Source organism: Ipomoea nil, unplaced genomic scaffold (genome assembly GCF_001879475.1).
Source record: "Ipomoea nil cultivar Tokyo-kokei standard unplaced genomic scaffold, Asagao_1.1 scaffold1576, whole genome shotgun sequence".
In the NCBI taxonomy this organism is placed as follows: Eukaryota; Viridiplantae; Streptophyta; class Magnoliopsida; order Solanales; family Convolvulaceae; genus Ipomoea; species Ipomoea nil.
This window is the reverse complement of record NW_017618004.1, coordinates 992,632-1,012,428: the sequence shown is the minus strand read 5'-3', so window position 1 is coordinate 1,012,428 and position 19,797 is coordinate 992,632. Positions and strand designations below refer to the sequence as shown.

Here is a 19,797-nt window from a genome sequence, read left to right as displayed (position 1 = left end):
AAAGAAAATAAACAAAAAGAAAACGTTGATTTAAGCAATGAATAATAAGTAGACTGATAAAATGAGACAGAAGGAGGAGTACTTGCAAGCCCATTCAAGCACTCATTTTTCAAGGTCCTTTTCATCTTACAAGTTCAATACTACTGATATACTTTCACTATTCCAGAAGCCTTTAAACTCAACACTGATTAGGAGTCAGCAAGTAAGTCACAACTACTTTCTTCATCTCATGTATCTATTTTCACCCTAACACGTTCACCCTTGAAGTGAATATATTTCCATTTCCTCTGATACCTTTTCAGAACCATTTTCTGCTTCTCTAACTCACCTAAATTCTTCTCACACTATCTTCGTCGGGTTTTACACTCAATTCTTCCATGTCTGCAAATACCTGAAGTTTTTTAACCCATGGTCAAGATTGTTCACTTTGACCACGGGTTATGTGAACCGGGGGCATACCAATTACCTATACATTGAAACGGAAATTTCTAAAATGGTAATTGAGAAGTAATCACAAGAAGTGCATAAAGAGAAATTTTTTTTTTAAAAATGGAGTCACAATGGTCATTTTTTCGTGCCTTTTCAGCTGACACTGCAAACTTCCCAGCCTTCTTCCTAGGAGCATGGTATTTCAAGAACTGAATTTGAAGCAAATCATCCACCCTAACACCTGGAATCTAACACACCATGGACAAAACGATACCAATAATGAACACTAACAGACTAACAGTGGCATTGATGGCATTTTAAAACCAAGAAACAACGCAAGGGCCCAAAATCTAAGCATTACCTGTTTCTGTATTAACGTTGAAAATTGGCTAGGATATGTATAAGCACAACTGCTGAACATCATATTCCTGTTTCTACTTCAAGAAATTATGTGGAGGAAGCACACATATTCTGATATCCCCTGTTTGAACACATAGAATAATCTCATCAGTTGAATTAATGAGAGCATTATGTCACTGACTGTTTTCCGTGACCGCATTACGACCCAAAGAATGAATGGGCCAACTGGTTAGCATGTCAAATGGGTAAAGTGGGCGTCAATAGCGTTAAGGGTTGTTCTGCCTACTCTAAGGTCTGGCCGAGTCAAGCACACCGACCTAGTCAAGTTTGGGGAGTCTGTCGTTAGTCTTGGACGTGACTATGAAGGGGAGGGCACAACTGGTTGATAGCTATTGCTGCTTCCCTGATGAACCCATAGCAGAGCGAAACCAATTTGGCACGTATGAGGGTAAAGCTGGTCGGGGTATGAGGGGCTCCAGGATGCCGCACGGGTGTTGTGTGCTGCGCCGGACTCTATGCCGTGACAATTATCTCAAAATATGAGTAACCATTTCTGAGATAGATACATTTTCTTAACACAACCATAATAGTCAATGAGAAACTAATAGAGTAACATAAATTGAGCATCCAGCAGAACTAATCTCATTTAGTGTATCAGCAATTCTTGTTTGCACCCATTTAAATCAAATCAAAATAGATTTTGCATTTTTCTAGTTTCAGGAGCAAGTTTTACGCTATTCCAGCTTTTATTCTAAAATTAGCAAGATTCTCATGTATATTACATATATACTATAACAATTGTTTGAAAAGAAAGTGAATTTGGAATAGTAATTGAAGCTAATTCAATTTGCAGAGATACATCATTCTTGAAATTAAGCAGGAGTAGGTTTAGAATACATCAAATTAATGAAATAGCAAATTTTGTATTTTAAAAAAATAATAATAATAAAAACAGAATTACCTTGAAGCTGGAGAGAAGGGATGCAGTCCTGCAGATGTCTCCGAGAAAAAGGGAAATTTCTGACATCAGCAGTTCAATAGATGATGTATTGCGGTGGCCGGTGGGTTCAATACAGCGGCGAGTCGACGAATCGCGGTGACGGTGATGGTGAGTATCGTGGTCCCCGCATGGACTTGGGGTGTATTCAATTATCACTTTCGTAGAGTTTTAAAGACTTTTATGAACTTTAAAAGTTTGGGGTATTCAATTCAAAATTTTAGAGTCTTTAAAAGTCAGGCGATATTCAATCAAGATTTTGAGATAGTCTTTAAAAGTCACGTGATATTCAAAAATTTATGAACTTTTGTAAACTTTTTAATTTTAAGATTTTTGTAGACTTTTTCTTCTCAAATATAAATAGTTGAAATCCAACCATCAACCTCCATGTATATTTTCTATAAATGTGTTATGTTAGTGTTCAGAAAAAGAGCTGAATGATCCGAATTTCGAGTCAGAATATTTTCTACACACGCCCCCCATGTATACCAGTCCACCCTGCTGTTACCAGCACCTTATCCAACCTCTCATCAATCCACCCCTCCGTCCCCTCCCCTCTCTCCCATGTAAACTGGTGTCCCTTCATTGGTAGTTGGTGCAAACCACAATTATCAATAGTTTCCCCAAAACCTCTGAGCAGGCTCTCAGGATGCCGGTTTCCTCCTCTTTTCTCTTGCTGATACAACAGATCATTAAAGTCTCCAACCACTACCCATGGTAGAGTAGACTTATCATTCAATCCACTCAACAACTGCCAGGCCTCCCTCCTCCTATTTCTTTGCGGGTATCCATAAAAACACGTCATACGCCATACATCCTCCCTTATAATAACCTCTATATCCACATGGTTCTTCGAATAATTCAACAACCTAGCAGTATTATTCTTTTTCCATAATAATGCTAGACCACTTCCACCTCGTACAATATTCACATAAAATAACCCTTCAAAACCAATCTTAACTCGTAGTCTCTCCGCATGATCCCGTCCTACCTTTGTTTCCATTAAGTAGATGAAATCGGGCTTCAATTCTTCCGGGACACTAAGACCACCAACTCTCGAATTGTCCGTGGATTGCCCAAGCCATGGCAGTTCCAGCTTATCGTACTCATGATGACGGGCGGGCCTGTCCAGCAGGACCCGACATACACCCATTTTTTGGCACCTCTGTCATTATCACATCATCCCCATTCAACCTCATCCTGTCAATCCTCTCATCCGCCTCCCTCCAATATGAAAAACAAACCAATATGATCAACACTTTGAAATGGTTGGTAAATAGTTGTTATGTGGATGAGTTAGTGGGGTGACTAGTTAATAGCATTAGCTGATTGTAGAAAGATGTTTGGTAAATTAGCTAATAACTTATTACATGTCAAATGACTTTCACAAAAAACTGATCGAAAAAACTACTTTGACCAGCTTTTTGGAGTAATCAGCTATTACAAAAAGTTAATTAATCAAACACTTACATTGAATATTTAACTATGTCAAACAGCTAATAGTGATCAAATAAGTCAAAATTAATTGATAAGCTAACTATATATGTTACCGAATAGGGCATTAATATTTGTCCCTTAATTAGACCGACCTAGTGCAAACAGAGATGAGTGTATGGGCTTAAAGACAATTTTTATAGTTAGAGCTTACTTAGGACACCTTAGATCAAAGAGAAGTAATCACTATGCGAATGTCAACTCCACGACATACAATATGGAATATCAGAAAAATAATTACATTAGTTTCAATAATGCTCCATTAATGGTAAATAATCACACAATTGCAACAAATAATAATAATAATAATAATAATGGGTGCCACCAACTACTAACCCTGTAGATTCACAGCCTCATCAATTTCTTTCCTATTCCACCACTGTTAATATTGCCTACTCTAGCCCTGTAGTTGCAGCTCCAGATATTGATGAGTTGCTGAAGCATGAAGATTGGAATGAGATCACACAATTATTTTACCTTAGCTTCTTTACTGCTCATTTTATTAATGTTATATGTGTTTTATTTTAAAACTTTCATACTAGAATAATATAGATTCTATGGTAGAATTGAATAATCGATTTTAGTTGGTATTTTAGTGATATCACGATGCATTTTGATAGTGTATTTATGGTGTTAACTATTATATAAATATAAAGAAATTTTCAGATGATGATAGATGATGTTGTTAGATGAAGCCACGTGTCTCCATCTCAATCACCTTGGTTGTTATTTTTTGGTTATTCTTACTGTTCCTTTCCCTCCTTTTCCATTTGTTCATATGGCCTTGTATATAAGCCAGTGTAATGAGGTTGTTGAGACTTAATGAAATAATTCTGTTCTTCTTCTTTTCTGTTTTCGATCTCTTCATCCATCTTCATTCTCTAATCCGCAACATGGTATCAGAGCAGGAAGACTGAGATTCGCAAAGCTTTTCATCAATGGCTTCTGGTTCGATGAACGCATGGCCTCCGATTAGCAATCAGACTATTCCAGCAGAAATTCCGATTGAGAATCCAGCCACCGCAAACATGCCGCAGACTCCATCAAATCCAGGCACAGGATCTAATACTTCTGAGGTAACTTTCGATCCGCAATCTCAATCGAATCCCTACTTCCTTCATGTTAGCGAAAATCCTGCACTGGAATTGGTGTCAGTTCCTTTAGATGGAACGAACTACCATCCGTGGGCTAGGGCCATGACTATGGCTCTCTCATGTAAGAATAAGGTAGCTTTTGTTGATGGAAGCATAATCAAACCGACTAGAGATAACCTAGAAAGGTACCTTGCATGGGAAAGGTGCAATAATATAGTTGTCTCTTGGATTGTAAGAACTCTGACTCCAACTGTAGGAAGGAGTGTCTTGTGGATTGACACTGCGTATGGCATATGGAGTGATCTGAAAAGGAGATTTAGCCAACAAGATTTATTCAGGATAGCTGAGATCAATTGTGAAATATATCAAACTAAACAAGGGGATAGTTCATTGAATGAATACTTTACAAAACAAAAACTCCTGTGGGATGAACTGACTATTCTTAGACCTCCATTGAAGTGTGCCTGCAATGAGAAATGTGAATGTGGGAAGAAGATTGATCAGCTGAATGAACACTTTGAGAAGGATAAGCTCTCTATTTTTCTGATTGGCTTACATGAGAAATACTCAGGGGCCAGAAATCAAATTATGCTTATGAGGCCTCTGCCAGATGTGAATGATGCATACTCCATGATTGCTCAACAAGAGAGACAGTTTCAGATGGCTAACACTGGCTTTGCAAGTCAGCTATATCAGACAGGTGAAAACAGCTCAGCTAGTGTGATGATGACTAGAACAGATGGGCAATTCCAGTCAGGATTCAAGAAGAATTCTGCTGTTAACAAGAGGCCAGTGTGTACTTACTGTGGTTACACAGGCCATACACATGACAAATGCTATAAGAAGCATGGTTATCCACCAGGGTGGAAACCAAAGTCAAGGAACCAAGGTTTTGCTAATCAGGCACAGGGTCCATCTGCAACTCAATCTAATGCTGAAAGTGGAATGTCCTTTACACAAGATGATGTCAAAAGGTTTATGGAGTTTATGCAGACAAATAAGTCCATCAATGCAGGCCAGAACTCACCTTTTGATCAGCCATCTCAAGTCAGTGCCAATATCATATCCACTGATTTCCAAACTGAAGGTATGATTCCCTCAACCAATTCAGTTAAGTTTGATAGGAGTGATTGGATAGTAGATAGTGGTGCCACACACCATATTGTGTGCAATCTGGAACTGCTAAGCCATCAAAGAAAAGTCCATGATCTCCATGTGAGTTTACCAAATGGTCAGCAAGCTGAAATTACCTCTATTGGTTCAGTTTACTTATCTGATGATTTTGTGCTCCATGATGTCTTATATGTTCCTGGCTTCTGCTACAATTTAATTTCTGTGAGTGCATTCATTAAGAAGTCCAATTGTGAGATGAAAATACATGCTAATCACTGCCTTATACAGGATGTTATCCATGGCAAAATGATTGGAAGAGCTGAGCTGCAAAATGGTTTATATCACCTTGTTTTCCCTCCTAGAACTCTATCTGTTTGTAATTCTGTTCCAACCCTCAATAAATGTAGCCTATGGCATATCAGATTAGAACATGCCTCACATTCAAAAATTCAGTTTCTCAAAATGTTGGAGCTCACAATTCAAATAAATAAAGAAATGATTTGTGACAGTTGCCATTTTGCTAAGCAGAAAAGAGTTCCTTTTCAACATAGTGCATCTTTGTCTACTAATTGTTTTGATTTGTTACATGTGGATATATGGGGTCCTTACAGAGTTGCTACAATACATGGACACCATTACTTCCTTACTATATTGGATGACCACAGTAGGGCAGTGTGGATATACCTGATGAAGATGAAATCTGAAGTTAGGGGCTTGATCACAGAGTTCTGCAACATGGTTGAAACTCAATTTGAATCCAGGGTGAAATGCATCAGGTCAGACAATGGCTTGGAGTTTAACATGGTTGATTTTTTCTCTCAAAAGGGAATCATACATCAGACCTCATGTGCCTATACACCCCAACAAAACAGCAGGGTTGAAAGGAAGCATGGCCATCTCCTTGCAACTGCAAGAGCTCTCAGGTTTCAAGCCAACTTACCAGAAGAGCTATGGGGTGAATGTGTTTTGCATGCTGCTTACATAATAAATAGATTACCATCTGCTGCCATAAACAATCAGATTCCTTATCAAGTCCTGCTTAAAAGAACCCCATAATATCAACACCTGAAGACCTTTGGTTGTCTAGCTTATGCCACAACTGTTGGCCCTAAGTCAAAGTTAGATGCAAGGGCCAGAAAGTGCATATTTCTTGGCTATGCCAATGGGACAAAGGGATTTAAGGTCTATGATTTCATGACCAAGGACCTTTTTATATCTAGAGATGTGATTTTTTATGAACACATTTTCCCTTTCCAGCAGGCTAACAAGACAGAAAAGGACAACACTCAACTTATACTGCCCACTATGGGATCCTTTCCTATGGGTGAAGCCATACAAGAAGATGTCCAGGAGCAAACACATGACATTTGTGGAGAGACAGGTCAATCTCCTATGAGTGATGCCACTGAGCTCAACAGAGAACTCAGACACAATTCAGGCAGTAGCAGTAATGATGAGCAGGCTGATTCTCATCCTGGCTCAGATGAGCATGCTGATAGCTCACCTGGCATTTCCCAATCTCATCCAGAAGTCACCAGGAGGTCAACAAGACAGAGAAATGCTCCCACTTATCTTCATGACTATATTTGTCACAATGCAGCTTTAAAGACATCTCCTCATCCTATCTGCAAGGTTGTGGATTATAGCAGGCTGGCCACACCCTTCCAGTCCTTTGTGATGAACATTACTTCCCAGGTTGAGCCTAAAAACTATAAGGAGGCTGCTATGGATGAGTGTTGGAGACTGGCAATGCAGGAAGAAATCAAAGCCTTACAGAAAAACAACACATGGACCTTGGTGGAATTGCCCCCTTCTAAGAAGCCAATTGGTTGCAAGTGGGTGTACAAAATCAAGTACAAGGCTGATGGCAATATAGAAAGATACAAGGCAAAGCTTGTGGCAAAAGGATACAATCAAACCCTTGGCATTGACTACTTGGACACTTTCAGTCCAGTAGCAAAAATGACCACTGTTAGAACATTATTGGCTATAGCAGCAGCAAAAGATTGGCATGTTCATCAGATGGATGTCAATAATGCCTTTTTGCATGGAGATTTAGATGAGGAAGTATATATGCAACTGCCACCTGGCTATCCAGTAACAAATACAAGGCTAATTTGCAAGTTGAACAAGTCTCTCTATGGCTTGAAGCAGGCCAGCAGGCAATGGAACACAAAGCTAAGCTTGGCTTTACAGAAGATGGGGTTCAGACAGTCCTTACCTGACAACTCTCTGTTCATCAAGGGAGAAGGCCATTCCTATGTGGCTATGCTGGTCTATGTAGATGATATTGTGGTTGCAGGACCAGATCTCAATCTAATTCAAGAGGTAAAACAGAAGCTTAATGCAAATTTCCAGACAAAGGACTTAGGTCCTCTGAAATACTTCCTTGGTTTGGAGGTAGCTAGACAGAAAAAGGGCATTGTAGTTAGTCAAAGGAAATATGCCATTGAGCTACTTCAAGATACAGGTTTTCTTGAGTCAAAACCAGTTTATAGCCCTACAGTACCATCCCATAAATTAAGCAAAGATGAAGGAGACATCATTGAAGACAATACTCAGTACAGAAGAATTGTTGGCAAGCTTTTATACTTGACTATCACAAGGCCTGAAATAAGCTTTGCCACTCAACAACTATCCCAGTTCCTTGATAAACCTACTCATCTTCACTTACAAGCTGCTCAAAGGGTGCTAAGATACATAAAAGCTGCTCCTGGACAAGGACTATTCTTCCCTTCATCTTCTGATTTACAACTAAAAGCATTCTCAGATTCTGATTGGGGTGCATGCATTGATACAAGGAAGTCTGTCACATGGTTTTGCACTTTTCTTGGGAATGCATTAATATCCTGGAAATCCAAGAAACAACCTACCATTTCCAAGTCTTCCTCCGAAGCTAAGTACAGGGCCTTGGCAGCCACAACATGTGAAATCCAGTGGATATCCTATCTGTTAGCAGAATTTGGAGTAAAGTTGGCTGATCCTGTGGCTATATATTGTGATAGCAAATCCGCAATTGCCATTGCAGAGAACCCTGTCTTCCATGAATGCACTAAACATATAGAGTTGGACTGCCACCTGGTTCGAGAGAAACTCAACAATGGCCTGATCAAGCTATTTCATGTTTCATCTGAACATCAACTTGCAGATGTCTTTACAAAGACTCACTGCCCTAGCACCTTTACCACTTATGTTTCCAAGCTTGGATTACTCAACTTGTACAATCCAGCTTGAGGGGGGCTTTCAGATGATGATAGATGATGTTGTTAGATGAAGCCACGTGTCTCCATCTCAATCACCTTGGTGGTTATTTTTCGGTTATTCTTACTGTTCCTTTCCCTCCTTTTCCAGTTGTTCATATGGCCTTGTATATAAGCCAGTGTGAGGTTGTTGAGACTTAATGAAATAATTCTGTTCTTCTTCTTTTCTACTTTCGATCTCTTCATCCATCTTCATTCTCTAATCCGCAACAGAAATAAACTTAATTAATTTATACCTTCACTATCATTATTAGTTATATAGTACAATTGGAATTTATTTGAATACTTCCATTCGTGCTGCTATGTGAAAGCATACAAGAGTGGTATGTGCATTTGGCCGCAGTCATGTTATGATTATGCCATTTTTGGGCATTGCCCTGTACGTTACCGAACACACTGAATCATGCAATGCAGTGTGTGCCTTAACATAATATAGTGTGTGCCTTAACATAATATAGTGTGTGCACTTAGGTTTCACGTGTGTGCCATAATGCCCATACTTAGGTTCTGCACTTAAAGGCGTACAAGAAGGTGGTGTGCACATGGGTTGCACCATGTGTGCCATAATGTGAAGCGTTATTGTGACCATCACTAAGGTTTATCTGAGTATGCCATCATGTGTTAAAATTCTACTAGATTGAATCCACGAAAATTAGGTTCATGTAACACACTCCGGTGTGCTCTTACGTTAACATGTATGTGTCGTTACGTAGAGATTGAGTGTGCCATAATGCCCATAATTAGGTTCGGCACTTAAAGTGTACAAGAAGGAAGTGTGCACCTGGGCTACACCATGTGTGCCATACTGTGATGCGTTATTGTCACCATGAACTGGCGTGCACTAAGGTTGGTCTTAGTGTGCCTTCATGTGCTAAAATTCTTCTAGACTGAATCCACGGTGAACAGGTTCATGTAATACAATCTAGTGTGCGATTATGTTAACATGTTTGTGCCATTACGTAAAGATTGAGTCTGTGCCTTATTGCAATGTGTGTGCCAAATTGTGCAATTGTAGCCGTTTTGGTAAGCACTTGGATTACGCAGTGTGTGCCATTTCGTCCAATAACACTGCAAAAATGAATTCACGGAAACTTATTTGATTGTAAAGAATATGGTGTAGACACGACTCATCCTGTTTGTGCCAAACCATATAGAATGTGTTCACGGATGAAAAGGGGAAAAGAAGATGATGTGCACTTATATTGAATTGTATGTGCCATATCGCATTGTGTGCCGCAATGTGTCAAAATACTATTATACTGGAACATCAGAACACATGATGATATGACAGCCTGGGTTGTGCACTGGAATCGTGTTAATGCTATGTGCAACATTACATCAAAGCGTCATTCATTAAGAAAAAATGTGCCAATACAAAAGTAAAAATCAACCAAAAATTAGCTATCATATCTCATAATCAGAATACATGAATGTACCCAAGTGAAGTCAACTAGCTACGAATGATCACACGTCACTAGCTTTGTCCTTGACTGCACACAAATTTGCAGTATTAGCCTAGAATGCATCCTGGGTCTACGTGAAAGTCGACTCAGCAGGCTACTAAGTGGCCCTAATATGACCAGGAGCCAGTGGGCCCATCCCCAACAGCAACCGAGCTACGCTCAGGACTTTGATGAGGCTATCCGTCTATTCACTTGAACAAGCTCTAGCAGCCTCGTGAAGCACCTCCACCAACTCTATAACAATGATTGCTACAGCCCTCGCCTTCTCGATAACTTGGTAAATCAAAGGCTACAACACAAATTATAAGTAAATTAACACACAACACAACCCAGAACCAAAATCTGAACCAGCAGCCCTAACATAATGCAGTGTGTGCCTTAACATAATGTAGTGTGTGCACACGTGTGCCAAACCATGTGCACCTGCGTATTTCAGTGTGTGCCATTTGAGCTCACCATGTGCACAGAGTAATTCTGAGCGATATAAAGCAGCAGCAAAAAAAGCACCACCCTCAATAAGAAAAAAAATCTGGGTTGGAGATAAAACAACAGAGGCCTCATCCCATATTTCTCCATTGAAACAAGACATTAGCAGCTAACCGTTTAATAATTTAAAGACAAAAAAAACAGGCATCACATTCAATAATATACCAACTTTAATCTTTAATTAAAAATCGGATGCCAACAACAGTCAAACACTCAAACACATGATCAAATTAGCCAAATATATATTTTCTAATACCAGAAACCAAAATTCATCATAGTTCATATGTAATTCATTAACATCAATCAAATTAAATGTTCTTAATTCCATTACAAAACCAAACACCAACTACCTCTTTCAGTATATTTTCAAACCCAATGCTAAATACCATGGACACAACTAAATTCCCATCTCAAGTTCAAAACCTCATGCAGAATACATCCATCAGTCACAACATCAGAGTTCAAACAAAATCCTAGGAACTCCCACTCAGCAAGAAACACAAAACATGCAAAACTCATTGAAAAAAAAAAAAAAAAGGAAACCCACCTCGAGCAACGAATGGCCTCGTCGCTGGCTGGGGGCACTTAGGGTTCCGATCATCACTGCCGTTCATCCCAGACGGGAATCTCAAGCAGAGACGAGGAATAGACCACCAACGTAGACAGGGGAGAATCGAATGCCAACGAGGGTGAGGAAGGGAGTCTACGACAAAGTCAACCCTACGCAAACAACTCCAACCAGAATGCGAAGAATCAACGATTAATTCTCACATTCCAAGCACATGCACTGGTTTGAGTTACTAAAATACCCTTGGTCGACTAAAAATAAAACCCAACAACAGTTACGAAACTAATTAAAACATATTAAACATGCACCGTAGATTGAATAAAATAAAGGGTTTAGATTAGTTCTTAGGTTCCTATCTAAAAAATGGTTCTTATATGATTCTTATTATATATATATATATATATATATATATATATATATATATATATATATATATATATATATAACATTGGGTCACTTGATCACCATGCATGTGAAACACACTATCTTAAAACTATGTGATTTTCATTATTAAACAACAAGGGTAATCAAATCATATACTTTTGAGATACAAGAACATGTCAAATTTCTCATATTGTTTTTATAAGAAATTCACCAAGAGAGTAACTTGATACTTTTAGTATATAAAAATTCTTTTGTAAACTCTGCAGTAGATTAGTCAAGAATTATATATCCCGACAACATATGAAAATTCTATTACTGCTTTGTGATGATAGGGATTATACTCTCATCCTATACCTTTGCAAGTGCTCGATATTCGGGCAAGAGACCGAGATCAGAGGTCCATTTTCAAAGTAGATCCGACCACGTTTTGTTTTACCCAACCCCCCGAAACTAGTCATAAGATGCCTTGGCAGGTTGGTAAAGGGCTCGTTCCACCGAGACAAGATTCTCGATCATATGTGATCGGGAATCGTTACCCGTGCACCAAACCCTCGTTATTGACAGATTAATGTAAGCCGATCGTCTTGACCAGTCACTTCATGATAAAGCATATATCAGGAATCTCATTGCATGTGGACCTATTGGAGTCGCCTCCGCTAACGCCGGTGCATGTGAGACACGTGGTTAGCATGTCGAGCTCCCGACATGTAGTGTCCCCTCCAGATGTCTATAAAAGGCGCATTTAATGCTTGGGAGGAGGATTTTTGGACTTCCAGAGAGAGAACAGACCTTAGCTCGAGAACGTTTAATCACAAGTTTAGCTACCTGAGATTATACTTAGTGACCGATTACAATACATCAACGTATTTGTAGTATCAGGTGAATTTCTAGTATAAGCGACCTGAGAAATTGATATCTTGTATCTCAAAAGTTTTGGTTTGATTATCCTTGTTGATTAGTAAAGGAAATCAAAATTTTTTAGAATAGTGTATTTCACACGCCTAAAAATTTTTGATTTCCTTTTCCAATGAGAAGCTGAATTGAAGTATCTAACCTCATTTTCTTCTCCCGATCTCATTTTCTTCCCTAGGCTTCTAATTTTTTTTTTATTAGATAGAACTCATAGAAGGAACTGAAAAAAATTAAGAATTAGAAATTAGACGTTAACTTTTATGTACATTTAGCCTTTCAGTGAGGGTGAGAAAAGAAAATTATAATTTTGTCTTAATTAATAATAATAATAAAAAAAACTAATATATAAACTCTATTTACCTCTTACAATATATTTGGTACATATATGAAAAAGTATTATATATGAAATGTTCTGATAGAAATTTTCAATTTCTTTCTGAACCCTTCTACGCAGGTGTGAAAAAGTATGATCCTCTTTTTATTTTTATTTTTTCCTTTTCAATAAAAAAAATCTTTTTTTTTTTTTTGGGTGCAAATGAGCCTCAAAATTATTCAATCACCAGTAGAATCTTATTTGCAAGCTTGAACAATATGAATTGGGATACAAAACATCAATAACAATAATATAATGTCTCAATGAATTGGAATCTTATATATATTAATTAACTTAATTGATTTCTCAGTGAACTTGTTGCCATGTTTGAATTGACCAATTTAATTTTATTATTTTTGTATCGCTGTGCTTTATATGTGAGCATACTTAACTAGTTTTATTGTTTTAGTTAAAATGTAATTACATTTTAAATAAAAAGTATTACCTATACATCTTAAGTAAAATGATCACAGACAAGACTTATTCTATTGTAAAGTATGACGGAATGTTAAACGCCCCATAAAACAGTAATAAACATATTTCTTCCTTAATTTGGCTATAGGTAGATGGCAATATTGTCAACGGCAAATTATATCGTGCACCGCGGTGCATATAATGGATTATGCACCGAGCTTTTAAACGACGTCATTTTGTTTAATCGTTTCGCACCGTTCCGCAAAAAGTAACCCTGTTATTCAGTTTCATTTTGTATACACTGCAGTTTCATTTCAATATAACTACACTTTCATTTGATATTATAACACTCAAATATGTGAAAATGTTATTTAATTTTATATACACCATAGTTTCATTACAACACAACTACATGATCATTTCGATATAACTACAGGTTCATTGCACAATATACACTCAAATATGTGAAATGTTATTCAGTTTCATTTTATATACACTGTAGTTTCATTTCAACACAACTACAGTATCATTTTGATATAACTACAATTTCGTTGGGCAATATACACTCAAATATGTGAAATTGTTATTCAGTTTCATTTTGTATACACTACACTGTCATTTCAACACAACTACAGTTTCATTTCATTTCAATTGCAGTTTCACTTGATAATATAAAAATAATACGTGAGGCAGTGTCAGTTTAGATACACCGTAATTTCAATTGGTAATTATTACACCAAACATGCCGCTCCGTTAACTGTAAAGGCATACCACGGTGCACAATGCATTCTGCACCGCGGTCCCCAGTACAATTGCTGATTGTCAACCATTTCGGCCTAAAATGATTTTCACTGCATACTATACAAACGTACAAACCAGAAGCTTCTAAGATGGTCTTCCCCGGCGACACGACTTACTACATATGAGAGTATGAAACAAATTGGATCCAGGTTTCAGCCTTGATGCCCAAAGTAAGTTTGTTTTCAATCAGTTTTTGTATTTTATGAATATATAATGGTCAAAGTTTCAACTCTTATCTTAACTGTGATGCAGGCATAATACAATGTTTTTAATTGTTTGTAAAGTTAATTGGGAAAGTATCAATTTTACTTTTTTTTTTCTTTTTTGGACAGAGGGAAAGGCCATAGGCCCGAGTTTAGTAGAATCTTTTTACAACTACGCCATTGGCGTCATGATTCAACATATGGATGATCTCTTCGAGAGGGTCTTCTTTAATTATATGTTAGTGCTTTAGTACTTTCTATAAGGTATCCATAAATCAACTTTCAACTGCTATAGTACTTTCTACTGAGATAAAGAATGAATGATTGCTTCAAATTCATATAAATGTCTACAATGTAAATTATATCCCTTATGTTACAGAGCATAACCAAACACTTCATTGAGTAGAAATTGAAACAGAATAGAATGTCGCAATTCAAAAAGGAATATCCAAAGTGAATTAAACCTCAAACTGGAATATCCACACAAGCTGTTGCACATTTCACATCAAAATATAAAAAAGGAATGGACAAAGGGGACAGATAAACTGTATTCGCCAGATTTTGAACATTCTTGGGCTTACAGGTCATCAGCATAGAGTTTATAACGTGCTTAATCAGCGGATGACATGTCAAAGGCAAGGATTATTGAAACTTCAAGAGTGGATTTCAATATTTCCTGCGTAACAAGTTTAATACAATTAAATTAAATGTACTTAATGAAAATAAAATAACTTTAGTAACTATTAACCTAAGTGCAATTAATTATTCTTTTTAATCTTTTGATAGGTACAGGCTCATTAAAAACATATTAATTATCTTAGTGGATAAATATTTCCAAATCAAACTGAGCATTTATAAAGCACCCCCAAAAATCTATGAGAAAAAGTACAATGCCAACATTTTCATCCATTTTAAATGCTAATTTCTATATTTTATAGCTCGCATGAAAACCACCAATGCAAATGTGGCTTAAGGAACACTGAATCAAACTGGCATGATAAATTTAAGCTTACCTGAAGAGCTTGCTTGCCAGAAGTTTGAAGTTTAGACTTGATTGTTTTCTCCAATTGACTCACTCTTATCACCAACACCCTTCTACATCACAGAGAATCAATTAAAACCTCACATATAATATATATATATATATATATATATATATATATATATATATATATATATATATATATATATATATATATATATATATATTCAAAGATGGAAAAATTTTCACCATATCCACCTGAAAGGCTTCGGATACTGCTTTCTCTATAATGGGTGTTAAAGCCTGCACAACAGTTTGATCAATGCCACTTAATTCATTCTTCACTGTATCTTGTACCAGCCTTGGCAGGTCGGACAACATATTAGTCATCTGTTGTAAGAGCTTTTCCTGCTTTTCCTGCCTTTCACTTTCTTCTTGAAGATAACGATCATATAAAGCATCAAGGTCTCGTTCAGTACTAGATTCTGGCCTCTCAGCCACAGGATTTTCCAATGGAGGTAAACACTGTGATAAGTACAGAGCATACTTCCGAATGGCATGTGTATGAACACAATATAACAGAACTACCTGTTCACCATCTGGCAGTAGTTCAATCGTCCAAGTGAAACCAAGTGTTGGCATAGAAACAGTAAATTCGGCTATGTAATCCATCCTTGTAGAGGCTGGGTTAGGACCATATTCTAGGTGCACTGCGTATATGGAATTCTTTTTGGCATTTGCCAAAAAGATTAAACCACCTTGAGAAATAACCAGAACCTGATTAAAAAAAGCTTCTTCAAGAGGTTCAGCTGAACTCTTCAGCTCTAATGTTTGATTACAGTGCCATGATTTAGCAGACTGCCCTTCTTCACATGTCCATATCTTCAATTCTCGATTAAGTGGGCCCTGTGAACATCTTCAATTAGTTATTTGCAGAACAGAGCAAAAGAGCAAGTTTAAGTGATCGCTTATCCATTGAAAGAATCAAAAAAACATCAATCAGTTTACTGTTTAAGGAAATATTTTACATTTGACCATTTGTTGCAAAAAAAAAAAAAAAAAAAGAATTGTTTAATACTTCAAAGTAGATATGAATAGTAACAGTTTTAAGGAAAATTCCACACATACCCCAGTAATTAGTATGATCTCGCCAGGGTTGTTTGGAGGAGCCAAAAATGTAACAGAATACACTGGCTGGCCACCATGGGGACTCAGTACAGCAATTGGGATTGATTCGCTATCCTTCCAAACCTTTATCTGTTTAAAAGACAAAATCATAGACTATAACTAACAAGCCAATGGCAACTATAATCTCTACACCCATTAAGAAACAAAATGAACACCAAGTGAAAAAGAAAAAAGAGATATTAAGTGAAGAAACTCAAGAAAAAGAAGCAAGTGCTAGAAAAGTATTTCAACAAACTAGCATTGCAAAGTCACAGGTATGAAATGTAGAAATTAACCAACCATGCCATCTACTGAAGCAGATACAAGAAGAGTGGTGGACATCCACTGAGACATCGATAAATCAGTGACTTCTCCATCGTGAGTACCAACAAGCTGGACACCTTCAACCAAGCGGTCAACTGGACACCTCAGCGGTTTTTTCTCTGAAAATACTTCACCTTTTCCAACTTTTGTGGTATCAATTTTCAGAACTCTTTCTCCAATCCCAACAACAAGAATTTCCTGTGTTAAGGAGGAGCATGATAACGCTTAAGACAGCTTAGAAAATGAGAAATGATAGAATAATTAATGCTAAAAAGTTATAAAGATCATATTCTCAGAACAAACCTGTTTTTGGCAATGCCAACAGACTCGTGGGTTAAAAGATTGTTCTTCTCCCACAATTTGAATATCAATAACTATCTGGCTTGTTATTTTTGGATAGTCGCCCATATCCTTTTCCTTTTCTTCAGTGAATTTCCATATACAAACCCGCCCATTAACACTTGCACTGTCAAATAAGCAAAATACATATATATATAAAGAATGGGAGAATATAATAGTGTTAGCAACATTAAACAGGATGGAGTACCTAGCCAAAAGGGGAACATCCTCTGCAAAGAAAGCCAGGTCTGTAACCCTCTGAAAGAAGATATAAATAGAAAAGAAGCTACATGATTTTATTTACCCAAAATTAAAAGACTAGAAACATTATATTATGTTTCATGCAAGACTACCATTCAATGATAAACAGCTAATTAATAACCTATTCAGCTACTTTAATTTCTTTTTCATTATGAGCAAGTGTGAAGTAAACTTAGGTTGTATGGTTGAAGTAGAAATTCATAATTTTCTTTTCATAATAACAAATGCAAAGTGAAAAAACATAACTACTTGAGAATATGAATATGAATACCTGATGAAGATCAAGAGCAACAGTTCTAGAGGTTAAGAAAGTTTGTGTGTTAAAGAGTTCTAGGGATCCCCAGTGAGGTCCACCCCCAAAACATATATGGGGCTTGGCGAAGGCAACCCTACGGCCTAAAACATAGGCGGGGTATGGATCAAAACGGAAAAGGCCCATATACTTGACTATATTCTGCACATCATCACCGCCCAATCTCGCATCTATATCGTATACACTTACATTATTGTCATCGCCACCACTCAAATGCTGGCCCCTACAGCGCATCAGCATCAAATGACGATAGAATGGTTTGATACCAGTCGGCGCCGGATAAGGAGGAAAGGGCGAAGAAATCATCAAGTTTGGGTTATTGGGGTTTTGGGGATTGGTATCCCCCGAAGATGACACAGGTGGGGCGGGGGCGGAGGCGGAGGCGGAGGGTGGGGGAAACGGCGAAGGAATCATCAAATTAGGGTTATTGGGGTTTTGGGGATTGGTATCCCCCGAAGATGACACAGGTGGCGTCGGCGATGGCATTGAGGGATTGTGCATATCGAATGGATTTCCAGCTGAAGCGATTGATTCTGAGAGAGATCGTATCGAATGAACTGTATGTATCTATGAGAGAGATCGTATCGAATGGGCTAATCCTAGCTCTTCTCTGCCCTGTAACAACAACTACTTCAACCGTAAAATAAAACGACGCCGTCGGACTTCGCTGCTAACTGCTAATCATCCCAAAGCCCAGTCCGTTTTTTTTTTTTTTTTTTTTTTTTTTTTTTAAATGGGGGAAGCTGTGTTTAGACTTTAGAGCCCATTTAATTTTTTGGGCTCCTGATTATTTAAACCCTCTATGATATACATATACATGTTTTAGTTGGGAATGATTTATCCTGATTTATATGTATAAATTGATTTGGGCTAGTAACTTGATTTTTTTTTAAAGTATTGAGAACTATATTGCTTTCAAATTGTCATTCAATTTATTCTTTGAATTTATTATTAAATATACTCATAAATTAAAATTGCTATTTTGTGCAACTAGTAGTTGCACTCGTACGATGCACGGACATATGATATAGTAGTAAGATTAACCGTAGTGATAAAAAAAAAGACTAATAGTATATGAATTAATTCATGAAAAACAAAGAATATTGCAATTGTATTACACATTATTGAAAATTTCTTTGTATACGACATTTTTAGTCGTACTTACAGATGGTACACTATCCTCACATATAAATTGTAAAGTTTTAAATTTATGGATGTTATATTATAAATTGTATGCAATAATAACGTTTTAATCTAATATTTGTAGATAACCTAAAATAAGAAAATATAAATTAATTGTATTTGGAAATTTAACAAAAATAATAATATGTAAATGGTACATAATAAATAGTTGAAATTAATGTTATGGTATTAAAAAAAATATTTACAAAATTACAAATTATTAAAAATTTCATGATAGACAACGTTAGTGGTTGATGTAGTAGTTGTACTTGAGTCTTTTACAATCAATATTTTTGGACCATCTGCATTGTTAATCTGAGATGCAGCCACATACAACTGGCCATGTACAAACACCAATTTCTTTAGTAACAATCTGACATGTGACAATATTTGAATTTGACTTTTGTTTATGATCATTGCATATGATAGTATAACGGAAATTGTCTTCGTTGAAACCTGAACGACAATCTTGGATTGGACGACGACATGAATATTTGGGGATCAACACTTTTGATCCTTTGTTAGCATCAGTCATTATATCGACTTCAATAACATGAGATTACCAACCTAGTACCATTGCACACAACTGAATGGTCAATGAAAATAATAATATTAATCATTAATACATTTGAGTATACATTTAAGATTTTAAAATAATGAAACTAAAAAACACACTTATAATAATTATAAATATAAACATAACACTAAAAATATTAATACACATAATAATAATTCTAACTATGCTAATATAATATACTATATTAATATAAATAAAGAAATTAATTATTATTAATATAAATACACTTCTTTTTGAAAGCCAACCAATAAATGATTGTATTAATGAAGCAAAGCTGCAATAGTGTCAGGTGGGATTAAAT

The 19,797-nt window shown here is 36.7% G+C and overlaps 1 protein-coding gene across 3 annotated transcripts; it reads right to left on the bottom strand.

The window, feature by feature from the left end:
• Window positions 1-366: 366 nt before the first annotated feature.
• On the bottom strand, window positions 367-18,362 carry LOC109190245 (enhancer of mRNA-decapping protein 4-like). 3 transcript variants are annotated; one of them, XM_019340710.1, is made up of 8 exons: window positions 17,696-18,362; window positions 17,372-17,421; window positions 17,128-17,290; window positions 16,801-17,022; window positions 16,462-16,590; window positions 15,592-16,239; window positions 15,365-15,446; window positions 367-381 (listed from the first exon to the last, which is right to left on the bottom strand). In XM_019340710.1, exons 1-7 carry the CDS (start codon window positions 18,236-18,238, stop codon window positions 15,396-15,398), a joined length of 1,806 nt encoding a protein of 601 aa, XP_019196255.1. In that variant the 5' UTR covers window positions 18,239-18,362; the 3' UTR covers window positions 367-381; window positions 15,365-15,395. The 3 variants fall into 3 exon arrangements, with proteins under 3 accessions (XP_019196255.1, XP_019196254.1, XP_019196256.1); XM_019340709.1 differs by lacking the exon at window positions 367-381 and adding an exon at window positions 14,730-15,027; XM_019340711.1 differs by lacking the exon at window positions 367-381 and adding an exon at window positions 14,730-15,027 and having other exon boundaries at window positions 15,365-15,443.
• Window positions 18,363-19,797: the final 1,435 nt, after the last annotated feature.

Coding starts and splice junctions, on each gene's coding strand:
- LOC109190245 (XM_019340710.1), bottom strand. CDS start 18,238: ATGCACAATCCCTCAATGCCATCGCCGACGCCACCTGTGTCATCTTCG. Junction 17,023..17,127: donor GTTGGCATTGCCAAAAACAG/GTTTGTTCTGAG, acceptor TCCTTAACACAG/GAAATTCTTGTTGTTGGGAT. Junction 16,240..16,461: donor AGATCATACTAATTACTGGG/GTATGTGTGGAA, acceptor AGATGTTCACAG/GGCCCACTTAATCGAGAATT.